General features: G+C 29.7%; 1 protein-coding gene across 5 annotated transcripts in view; it reads left to right on the forward strand.

Annotated features, from left to right (window-relative positions):
* Window positions 1–13376, forward strand: part of LOC117123618 (alpha-adducin-like) — a 74888-nt gene that overhangs the window by 16946 nt on the left and 44566 nt on the right. For 4 of the 5 annotated variants that reach the window (XM_033269615.1, XM_033269618.1, XM_033269619.1 and 1 more), the window contains exon 3: window positions 3360–3371. The exons of the other annotated variant lie outside the window; for it this stretch is intronic. In XM_033269615.1, the coding sequence (XP_033125506.1) occupies window positions 3360–3371 (12 nt within the window). The remainder of the gene's footprint in view (window positions 1–3359; window positions 3372–13376) is intronic. 5 annotated transcript variants of the gene reach the window in all.

Genomic DNA, 13376 nt, shown 5'->3' on the forward strand with positions numbered 1-13376 from the left:
CTGTAGTATTCCGAGGTGCGAATAATTCACCTTGTACGTGACAGCCTCCTACGCTCACTTTAAAGTTATTCTTATTATTAATGTGTAGAAAATTCAGCAACATTTCCTGGGAAGAGAGATTAATACATACCTTTAGTACGGTAGTTAAAATATTTAGACGGAAGAAAAAAGCATTGTAACGAAGATCGACTCAAATTTGACCCCAACACACATAATCATGACAAAACAGTACAAAAATTATTTTACTATGTTCTTAAAATAAAATATGGATTATTATTTTGGGTACTATGATACTAAACACGGTGATAAATTGAACTTGGCACTTTATAGCTGCAATAAAAATAATGTTAAACAATGAATATGTTTCCTTAGTACACTCATAGGAAGTATATAGGTAGATAATTAGGAAATCTGGCTCTACTCGTCACGCCAATTCATTTGGTAATCCAAGCATTTTGGATAAACATATTAATCCCACAACTGTTGGTATAGGAAGTCGTTTCATGATTTATTCAGCAAGCGATGCATTTCGATTGCTACAGAATAGCTGATTAAGAATGCAAGCCCTTTTTAATCAGCCGTTGTGTCTGCTGCCGTTCGTTCCGGTTCTGCTACTCTAGATGATGAGCGATCACTATGCCTGTGAAAGGACGGTCGCCATCGTTATATGCATATTCAAGATGTAATTTATTTGTGTCTTGCACGACTTATTCTAATGATGATGCAGCAACACGGAGCTTAGTTCAGCTTGTGCTTAATGCATTGAACGATTCCATAGGAATACATTGCAAGCAAACTTTGCATATTTTTACACATTGGCCATAGATAATACTTAATAGCATTTATTAGATTAAGGTTTTAAAACAATCATCAAAATTTCCTGTGTGGTACACTTTAAATTTTACTAAATTTTTGGTTTTGTATTATCAAAATTTTAAAGAGTATTTTCACAATAAAAAATACCCAGATAATACTTTTTTGTTACACTAACAATGCATTAAAATAATTGAAATTCTGGCATTCACTTTGGCCAAAATGGTTGTTGAAATGTTTTCTGCAGTCACATCTGTCTGATATATTTTATAGCTGCACTTTAGAATTTCAGTACTGTTTTAAAGGCAACATTTAATGGTTATGGAACATAATATAGAATATATTTTAATATTAATCTTGTAATTATAATTTATATTTTTGGATATGACTAACGCGTGAATATTTGCACTGGAAATGATGTTCTTAATACGGACGTGACATTAGAGGTTTAAACTTGATGCAATTCTTTCTTGTTCATTATTAATATCCTTGGTCTATTCTGCTTTATATTTCTCTTGGGAGAAATGAAGGATATATTTACTAATTAGATCCTTGTCATTATCCAATCAAAATTGTTGATCTATAAAGCTAGGTATATTGGTACATCATGGGCAATTATGTGCCTGTAACTGAGGAAAACGTTTGACTCAAGAGGAAGGGGAGTAAGCAAAAATATTTCCCTGGGGTTTTTTCATTGGACTGTTCTTATTGTCTTAAAAGTGGTCCCTAGCCATAAAGTGTTATAGATCTAATTTGATGGACTACATTTATTTTACCACCTTTTGTTATCAGTCTGATGACCAATTTTTTTGAAGTGATTAACATTGTCTGAGGACACTTGATTTTTGGCCACTGGATATTGGATATAATGCTTAGTATCAGATTATGGATTCAGCTATCCATGGCATCATAGACCTATCCTGCTGATACCTCACCTGTACATTTTACCTTACCTATTCTTACCTCACTTTACACTGTACCACACACCTAGATATTATGGTTTGTTTGATGTTAGATATGGTATGTTTATTCTACTCAAGTGTTTTGTTTTCTGTACCTTAACACGTTTCAAGAACTGCAAATATACAGAAGAATGGATTCATTATAAATTTAAATTTATTTCTTGATGCTTAGTAGGATTTAAAGAAGTAGTGGGAACCACTCATTATTGGAGAGAATAATGCTTGGCCGGTGGCAGCCATGATAAAACTGCATATTGTTCTTTTTTTGCTCCGTTTTATCTGATTTTAAATTTACAGACACTTAAAAAAAAATAGGTGTACCATGATACAGTAGTTAGCAATACAAACCTTAGTTAGCCAGTTTTGATTTTACATTTTTATAATGTGCATAATTCTTTTTTTCTAAATAATAATTTAATATTTTGTCTATTCGTTAGTAGGATTATATTGTTGATGGTTAACATAAACCACCAATTAGTGTGAGGTCTACTAACATGGACTTAGTATTTTTTTTTTTTTTTTTTTTTTTTCCCAAGAAAAAATAAGTAGTTTTTTAACTCGTACTTCATTTCATTAGCAAGTTCTGAAGGTGACTTCATGACAGACTGTAACTGGCATAAGCAGTCTACTTAATGCTGGTAGAAATAGTGAACTATATTTTGATAAGGAAAGGAAATAAAAGCATCCTTATGTTTAATTATTGAATAGACACCTAAAGTGTCAGCTTACACTATGTAGTTTCATTGTGTTATTCTTTGAAGTGTCAATTTATGATGGTTGATTATTATGCTGGTATTATCAATAATTACTATGGTGATACATAGGAGTAAATATCACAGTTAGTAAAATATTGGTAAGTAAAGATGATATTTCATCGTTGATGTTAAAAGACAATAGGCTATGTAAATAGAGCAGAGCTCTGTATTTCAATTACCAGTACCAGGGTCTTAGGGAAACAGGCAGCACCAGCAGGGAGAGAAGGAAGGAAGGAAGGGGCCCCCAGGGGCTTAAGTGTCATTCTGAGTGGATTGTACAATCTGGCCTCAAGGAATTGTGCCAGCTCCAAGTTAATGTGCACCAGGCTTTCGCTTAAAGTGTATCTCATTCTAAGTTTCTCTCTGATGAAATAAAAGTATGTAAATAAGAGAATATATCATTAATAACAATTTTAATAAATTCTACTTTATTTTAATAAATAATTTTAATTGTGTAGAAAAATAGTATTAAGCGATGTTGTACAGTATAAACAATTTAATATCACTGATATTTTAACGTTATTGTCTTGTTAATTAACTTGTTGGTTTTAAATTCAAACATGGGAGTCTTTAGAACAATGAGTCCCAATAATTTCATAAAATTTAAATGCCATTATTGGATTGCAAATTAGTTAATTATGTATTATGCCTTTTTCTTATTTTCTGATAATATTTACAATATAATTCTTTCCATTACACTTAATTCTTACTTAGAATGTTGACTCTAAAGTTTGTTGACCTCTGTAGTGGTATTTTTTACCTCTTAACATAATGTAATGATACATTAAATTCTTTTCACTTTTCTTGCTACATTTCTTCGTCAATGTAGGATTATTTTCAGGTTTGTGATATTTTAATGGATTTTTCTTTTTTTATCTCATTTTTAAACTATTTTATTTCCCTAATTATAGCCATGCACCATTTTTGTTGCATTAGCACAGTACTGAATGAAAAAATGAAAAAGAAATCAATATCAATCATAGCATGCCTTTCTCCTTTCTCCTCCTCCTTTCTTCATACATAGCTACTGTACCTGAGAATGAGAAATATAATTTTATTGCATGTACTTCTATATCATTATTAGGGTCAAAGTTCAATGAAAAAAATGACAGTTAATGAGATTAACATTTGGTGATATGTTGCAAGATATTTGGAATATGGGAATGTCCCATTTGCAATTATTGAACTATGACCTTGGTGATGGTTGACCTTTCACATTCCCTGGTATTGAGAGCTTGTGTTGACTGAAGCTTCAAAATGCAAATACTTTTTATGTACTATGTCAGTATATTTATGATCATTATTATATAAAAGATATGCATTGCATTATTTATATGATAATGAGTAACCAATAGGTGATATGTGGATGATTGTTGTTATTGATAATCATAATGTAAGCTTTTAGTGTTAAATAGCTAGATTTTACATTGTCTGGGTAGTAGATATTACACTCAGCGAAACTTGAATTAGTATGATCATCCCATCACCATGTTTGTTCATTAAATTTTTTTATTAAATTTTGTCTTTTTTTCATTTTGTGATGAATGGTAATTATTTAAAATGAGCAGATGTTTATAAAAAAACAATTGCAGGCTAACAATACAGCAGAACATTTACCTAAAACAATTTTTTTTTTCTGCTTACATTCTCACAAACATTATTCTGAGAGGAGAGATATTCAACTTTGTAAAAAAAAAACGAAAGATATTTAAACAATCTTGATGTTGTGGAACATTGTGAATATTTTGTGTTTTTGATCTCTGCACATAGTCTAAATAAACAAACTGAACAATGTTTTTGCTTTTCAAAAATGTTTGGTTGTGTGCAGAACCAATACCGTATAACTGTACTGTCTGATTTTCTTTCATTTTGACTTCCAAACGTAGCCTAAATCAACAAATTGAACAATGTTTTTACTTTTAAAAAATGTTCAGCTATGTGCATTTAACTTTGTAGTATACGTAATGTTGTAGTCTTTCTTAAATCTTGATTACTTCAACGCACTTAACCATAGCCATTATGTAGATTGACCATTCAGAAAATAAAGCACTTGCTTTTGTCTCATCTCAATGTACTTAACGCTAAAATTATTTTCTTCTAGTGTTTTTTTTTTCTTTGAGCGCATTAAAAAATATGATTCATATTTTTAATTGAGCAATAATGGCAGGGGAGCTTAATACTCATTGATATTATAAATGAACAAAAATATGTTTCCCAGATTTTGTTTCCCTTAAATGTGCCCTAGATTTCTTCAACTTTTAAAGAAAAAAGGGTTGAATACGAGTGGGTGTTTTTTTTATATTTACAAGTATCAGTTGTGGATGGGAATTTATTAGTTATTATTCGATATCGCTGAACATTCATCATGATCCATAGTGAATTATCTTTGATATTGCTTAACTGACATTAATAGATACATAATTTTTAATTCTAGGTTTTTTTTAACATGAAAAATAAACTTGTATTTATTGACATAAATTAGGGATTTAAATCAAGGAGGGTATAACTACTTAACAACAATACTCAAACTGGTTCACACTCTGTTACCTAAGATTAGATCTAAGCATGACTGTTGGAAATTGTTAACACTTATTAAGAACTCCCAGTTTAAATCCATACCACCAGTTACTGTTAGCCTTCGTCAAACATAATAAATTATTGTTATCTATTATAGAATTATTTCAAAGCAATAAATATTAATCTTTTATATAAGTAAGATTTATATTAAAAAATAATTTATATATTTTATATAGATGAAATTATATAAATTATTATTACATATTGAAAAAAAATCCATAATCCACTATACCAATTAGCCTTCATCAAACATAATATACTATTGTAATTAATAAATAAATAATTTATAAATAATAATAATTTTTTAAAATTATTTCAAAACAATAAATGTTATTCTTGCAATAAGAGTATATATAAGTTAGTGATTTATGTATTATATATAAATTATCACAAATTAAAAAAAAATACAATTTGGAATACAGTCATTGGTGTACACTAAATGTTGAATTAAATCAAAAGTGGACATGTAATGATAAAGTTTATTTTTATTTTTTTATCCATGATTATAGGCTGCACATGCAAAGGTAAATCATATAGTTTTTATAACAAAAACTGAATTAATTGCAATTTATATTTTTGTTTGCTTTGTTTAAGATAAATTTTTAATTATTTAAATTATATTTTATTCCTGTTATTTATCATATAATATAAATAACAATTTAATTTGGTTATCAGAATTATGATTATTAATGTTGGTCTGTTTATTTATAATATTAGATATTTTATTTTGATTGTGATATTTTTTTATTGCTAATTATACTATATCTTGTTATTGTATGTTATTTAATTGTTTATTATTATATTTATATTTACTTGTCTTATTTATTCAAATATGTTTGTCAAGGGTTGATATTATTTTCATACCTCCTTATGTCTAAATTAAATACTAATTATGAATTTTATTTATTCTAATCTTTTAAACCTGTTAAACTGGGGATCTTAGGACTGCAAGGCAAGAATTAACCGCCAATCTGCTTTGCCCCTAACATCGTATATTATTCTGAACTTAAAGTCTCTACAGCAGTAATATCTCTCTTCATTTAATAATAATCGTCTAGTAAATTTGAACTGATAGAATCACTCAAGCATAAAATATTACCATAGCAACATTAATGATAGTTAATGTAGGAAAGTCACAAAATACAATTAAATCATTATAAAAATCTGTTTAATACTAAACTATTAAGTAATAATATAATTAAATTAATGTTTATGCTATAAGACATCATTTATTTCAAATTTGTGTTTCTGTAATACAGGTACATAGGTTGAACGTATTTTATTCATTATCTTAGAATATTATCTACATATTTTGAACAAATTATTGTTTAGTATAGTAATAATTTGCTATATTTTTGTCAGTATATTTCATGGTGGCAGGTTAAATAAAAACCTTTCGTAGCAGCATTTACGCTATTCAAAAACAAACTTATATAATTTGAATGTAAGTAAATCATTATCTATGTGCGGCATATTTGCAGTCTCACCTTCTTGATGAGGCAGAAAATAGCTTTGTTTAGATGATAATAGAAATGTTTCTAGGACATTGGTTTCAACATATTGTATTTTAGTTGGAGAGAATTGATTCTGTAACCATGTGTACTAATAAACAAAGCCATGGTGAAGGTATATTGTTCTTTAGTCATCAGGTAATTAAGAATGGTATAATTATGCAATCAACCTGACACATTGATTGATATGCTAATTGCCATATTTGTTCAGTCTTAAGTGATATATACAGATTTATCGCAATTCAATACTTAGTATATTAAGGCCCAGGAAAAATGGTTATAATCACCGACTTTAAAAAAAAAATGCTCAGGATGGGTTTTTTGTTTTGTTTTTATTTGATCAGTTTTTACATATTAGTCTTGATTGCTCTTGTAAGTATTTCAACACATTAGAAAGTTTGAGGTAGATTGAAGCCTGTTATTTTTGGTATGGATAGGAGTATAGGGAAAAATACATACATTTTCTAAGGTGCCTATCATAATTATAATTGATTACTTTGTTTTTGTAGCTTTTTTTTTTTTTTATTAATTACCATTAAACATTTTTATTCTGCTATAATATAGTAGTATCAAATATTACCATACTCTTATCATAGAATTTTTGCTTAGAACAGAATTGTCTTACCTATAGCTAAGAAATAAATTTCAACTACAATTTTGGATAGATAATAGGATTCTTTTATTGGTGGTGTTCCAACTCGAATTATAATGTTTGTAATATTGTATGTTAGGTTTAGCTTGTGTTGTTGACAAGACAATTTCTGCTGGCTTAGCCTGAATGTAGCAGATACAATGAATATGAGCTTTATAATGAGCCTATTGGTTGGACAATATAGGTTGCATCATTGACATTCACCTATGGTACATCGATTGCCAATGTACAAAGAAAAGAAATTGATTGGTTTTTTTTCTGCAGCATTGCAACCTTTTAAAATGTCTTTTTTTATCAGCATTTTTGTTTTGTCAAGAAAAATTCTCAAATTGATATAAGTACTATTTCTTGTAGGAGTAAACGTGATATTATTTTAGTGCTGTGCAATCATTTGCATCTAGATTGAATCATGTCATCATTTGAATTATGACAACCTAAAATAATACACCCACAACAAAATATTTAATTTCTCTGTTCATTCATATTTGATCTATAGGCACAAATAACATTAATACTAAGAATAGTTTACTTTTGCTTGCTTCATTCCTTGGACCTATGCAGCTATAAGGTTAAAATAAATTAGTCAAGCTGATTGCATTGTGCATAGTTTTACTATTTATTAAATACATTTCTTTAATAACCTCTGCGATGATCAGATTAAATGTAGTATCAATTTGTAAAGCAAGCAGGACAGGTGACAAAAACCCTTCAAATTCACAGCCTTGGCTAGCAGCTATAGTATGTGTATGGTAGCTTCCTTTCAGATCAATACAGCAATGAATGAATTCATACTAACGCTGTATAATTAATCAGGTCTGTCGTCAACAGAGAAGGCTGGCACATTACGGGAGCAATATTATTATTAGGTTTGTGGGAGTGTGGCATGTAACGCTTAGGTGAGCTAAGGCTCATCGCTGCCACAGTCATATGAAAGCCAAATAAATTTGTGTGTTGACCCAAGTCCCTATGGAAGGTAATTCTTGGAATTATAGAAATCGTAAATCCCTGGGAAATACAGTAGCATTGCTATTGAAAACAAATGCATGGTGTGTTCCTATACATGAGCATTATTATCTTCTACTGGAAGAGTTCAAATTATAAACTAAAATAAATAAATTTTTTTAAAAACCCTGTTATTTTAAGCTTGAATCAATTGTAATGAATTTATTATTATTATTATTATTATTATTATTATTATTGTTATTGTTATTATTATTATTATTATTATTAAATATCCAATTCCCTATTATAATAGTCTGTTTTTTTCATCTGTCAGTGGTTTTGTCTGTTAGTAATTATATCCTATAACAAATGTCTGACTGAACTCAATCTTGATGACCCACTTAGCTGTATTTATTAATTATAGAACTTAATTCAAGCACCTATTAGTCCCAGATTGCTTTTGTAGAAGATTTTGCATATAGATTAAAATAAAAACAGTCATGCTGTAAAAATAGTCTAATTATAATCTTGTTGGTGTTATCCACAGTCCAATTCCCTTGATCAAGTGTGGTGACAATGAAAATGTGCCCATAGGCCTAGTAAAACTGGGTTTGCTACTGATTATCTCTCAATGCATTTCCCACTTTCAAATATTTTATGATAGATGGTTCTCTTCATTTATATTACAGTAAAGTAGACATATATTATGGTTTATTTTGTGAAGCACAAGAAGTATTTTAGCATTATTACACATCTGAAATAATATTTAATATAATATAAAGTGGACCTGTTTTATTATTTTTTGTGGACAGTAAACAAATAGAATATAAAGTGCTCTAATTCTAGGACAATTTATGTTTGGAAAGACATGCATAATTCATAACTTCATATCATTAAACATACTGAATACCTGGAGGCTATAGAGGGAGCCAGTCACACAAAATACCTACTATAGAATATAACTAAATTCACGATTCTGGAAAAAAAAATGCATTCAAATTATTTAACGTTCACTAGTTATTAGCTTGATGCAACTTTGATTTATTATTCATGAGTTCTTTCAACACCATTTGCGTCAACAATGTTGTACAAATCCCTTGTTAATTCCATCGTGTCATTACTGCCACTGTTGTAATGGCTGTTAGTATCATCTTCATGGTGTCTTCTCCACTATATTAATGTCATTATCAGGTTATCCTATCTGTCGTCAACATAGGATGAACTTTCCAGCCATTCATCAAAGCTCTTGAATGACTTTCTATTTATTATTGCTAATAAAAAAATTTAGTTATTTCTAAAATCTTTTTTTTTTTAAATTATGATGCATGTCTTTAACCATGTCAATATATTTTCTTACGTTTTTATTCATAATTCATATTCATATTTTTAATATTCAATTATAATTATTAATTATGTAACTCAAGTAAGAAATTGATAGGTAGCAATGAGATTAGGTTTATGTACAAAGTATTTATCAGAAAAACATAACAGTTCAAAAATAAGTTTCACAAAGTTTATAGTAATATTGATAAGTTAAACTTAAAGTTATTATATCTAATCAATAATACCTAGAGATTTAATTTGTATTATATAATGTTTTTTTATAATAATAAGAATAATAATAATATTTGTGGTTTATAGCGCATATTGGCGAGGCTTTATCGTCATTATCTGTGAAACAAAATACTCTTGAATGATGAGAGAGCACTGACACAAATTATTGTGCTGAATTCTCATCAGTAAATTTAACTTAGTATATAATCCAACACCATATGGTAATCAAGAGATTCTAATCTAGAGACACTCATCAAGAGATAACTAATCAAAAGATGTAGGACTGACAACCTCTGCTTGTAGACATGTTATGAATAGTTAATGGTCATTTTAAGTAGATTTTCATACAGTACTTTTCAAAATCTAATATAACAATTTTGGTTTAATTTTTATCACACTGTGAGTAACCCACAACTTATAGAATAAAGGTTATTTTTTTGTAGGTTATCATTAAGGCTCAGTATGAGGCTTAGCACGTCAGTGGAGTTATTTTTAGTAAGAAAAACAATTAATGAATATTCCAAGATTTGAAACCAAGACACATAGGACTTCTTAAGTCACATCTACCAATTTGTGGCACTCTGTAGATCAGTTCTTTAATTTATCTTCTTTTTTAAAATAGTCTGAATCCAAAACAGTGGTGCCTCCAGAAATCCCAACAAATCTGACAAGGGGGTCTAAACCAAGGCGCTGCATACGGTCTCATTTAAGGTCCTGGAATAAAATCCTTGATGAGGTTCAATATAAAAAAGTATACAATATATTATTAACAAGCATCCATGTCTTAATCCTGGTTAAACATTTCCAGATCTAGACACCTCCCAGAAGTTAAAAAAAAATAAAGGAAAAAGAAAAATATGAGGCGGATAAAAGGTATTCTTAGCCTTTGGAACTTGATATTCAAACATTGCACTGAACTTAAAAAACAAGTTCTATGAAGTTATTGGAGCAAAAACTAAACATAATTAGAATGACTGGGAGGCACAGGGTGCATAACCTCAGGGTACTATTTCCAAAGCAAAATGGATTTGTGTTATTTCAAGGGTGCTTTTGTGGTGCTATTCTTCTAATTGGTTGGACATAAATTCAATGCTTCTATATCAATTTGTGAAGATGCTAAACTGCTATAAGCTTAGACTACCTTATGCCTCAACTCGCCATTCTAGATGTAGATAGTATGAAAAATATTGATCACGCCTCAACTACTCTACTCTGTGTTAGGCACTACACCACTAAATTCAGGTTAATTTACTGGGTGCCTCATTCAATAGAATTCACTTGTTCGGTCTCAGATTATCAAACGACCAAGTCTTAAGTCTATAGTCTATACATTGTCGCAAAATATTCTTTTCTTCCACTAAGAGTTGAGGTCTTAAACATGGACATGTATTCACAATGGCATCTCTTTCAAAAGTGGTGCAATTAATTCTTAGCTAATGATGATTTTACCTCATACGTAAGATTTGTGTAATAGTGCATTGCTCAAGTTTGAAAGATTGTCTTGCTGACTATTTGACTCGCTCTTATATCAGTTGATTTATATTATATTTCTGTGTAACTAGTGACTTGTATAGGTTATTATGACATGTGCATGTCTCCAGGGAATCAGTATAATGAAGCATGTTATTATTCAAATATTTTCAGCTGTAAACCTACTTAATTAAGATAGTAATTACATTATCATATCAACATATGGAAACACCTTGTTTTTTCCTTTTCTCACAATTCCACTATTCTTTTCATTAACATAATCATCATTTTGACATAATGAGTATCATTAGGCCTAAAAAATAAATTGTTTGTCCGCCCTTTTTTTTTATTAATGATAAAATGGGGCGGGTGAAAAAAGTTTTTTTTTTTAAGATACTCATCAGATGGAATAAATAAAAATAATCCACAGAGGCCTAGAAGGGTAATATCTAACATTAGAGAACAACTTTAGACAAAAAAAATAAAGATAAATTCACTCACATTGTTTTATATTTGTAAAAAAGCTAAAAAAAAATTTTTTTAAGTTTTTTTTTTTTTCCGCCCCTATTTTTTCCACTGAGTTAGGGGCGAGTGAGGAGGGCAAACAATTTTTTTTTTTTTTTCCTTATCATCCAGTTATGTATCTGGTACCATTCTCAAATTGTATTAGTTTGTCACAGATATAAATTCAAAACTTCGTTGTTATACTACAGTATACTATTAGTACTGTTAGAACTTACTGTTGCTGGTAATGGTATATTAGTGTGTGTAGATGATATATTTTCTTTACCTTGTAAAGAATATGTATTTTGTTTTGTTAATATTCAACCAATTCTTCTCTTAGACATTAATTCAAAATGCACCTGAACTTGCTACGTTTTTGGTTGAAACCCAAAGATGATGTCAAATGCCAAAACTTGGGTTCTGAACATCTCTTGAGGCTTAAAATGCTTGTGCCAAGGAGTAGTGTTAACACAGATGATCACAAATGCTTCTCACGCATACCCTCTTAGAGTATGTAGGCCTGTCTGTTTAACATAGCCCCATGCTGTTATGTAGGACATAATTGGACATAGAGTAGTCTGGGTTATGGGCTTCCCATTCAGTATGAATGGAATAACAATGGAATAGAGGCGTATTCCATATTGAATGGATGTCAGTCATCCCTCGGGAAATATTCTAGGATTGATGGGTATTTCAGGGATTTGCCAAGGTTACATAAATTTCGAGTTTGTTAATGATAAACAATTTAGTTTATAGTTCCGTATAAATATTTCTATGTAAATTTAGTGATTACATAATGCTAAAAAAAAAAAGTAATGTAGTGTGAAAATTAATGACTATACAGAGTCTAAAGATAGAAATAGAATAACATGCTTGATGACAGTGATGCTATGATTGTATTTATCTGTCAGTCAAAAAATCTGTCAGTTAATCAGTCAATCATTTAGCCAAATAATTAATCAGCTAATTCAATTGTCTGAGTAATATTCAAGTAGGCCTACTGTTTATTCACAGTTACTTATATCTTAAATGTTCAAAACACAAATAAACAGTTACTGTAAAACTAAATGTTTATCATTTTAAAATTCATCAGAATTCAAATGTTTACATTAATGTGTACATTAAATTCAACATAATTTATGGTGTCTGGTTCATTAATGCGCATTGGATAGCAGATTGGGGGGGGGGATGGTGCCAGCAAGTTTAAATTCCTTAAAAATTTTATTTTTTTCAATTAAACTTTATTATGTTTGTCGAGAGTAGAGGCCTTAGGTATGAGCACAACTCTTAGCCTCATTTTTCTTTATGTTCCATGATAATATTTGATTATCTGTATCTGTGCAATAAAATGAAACTTGGATCGGACTCATTGTATCCACTTCACAAGGCCAGGAGCTGGTTTTTACCGGGAGATAGGGGGCGGGGGAAAATTAAGAAAGAATTAAATCACGGAGGGCCACACTTAACCTTTGATCATGATGTTTCCATGAGCTTCTAAAACCTCCAAGCACTGCTTTTACACCACTTTATTCTCAGTTTTAATATTACTTTTTATATATGATCTTTGTCGGGCCATAAAAATCAGTGTTTTCTAGCCAATGTTGCTTGGTGGGCTGCACACATAGGGTTTTTAATT

Source organism: Anneissia japonica, unplaced genomic scaffold (genome assembly GCF_011630105.1).
Source record: "Anneissia japonica isolate Jap-2015-1 unplaced genomic scaffold, ASM1163010v1 scaffold287714_len2871179_cov188, whole genome shotgun sequence".
NCBI classification, from domain to species: domain Eukaryota; kingdom Metazoa; phylum Echinodermata; class Crinoidea; order Comatulida; family Comatulidae; genus Anneissia; species Anneissia japonica.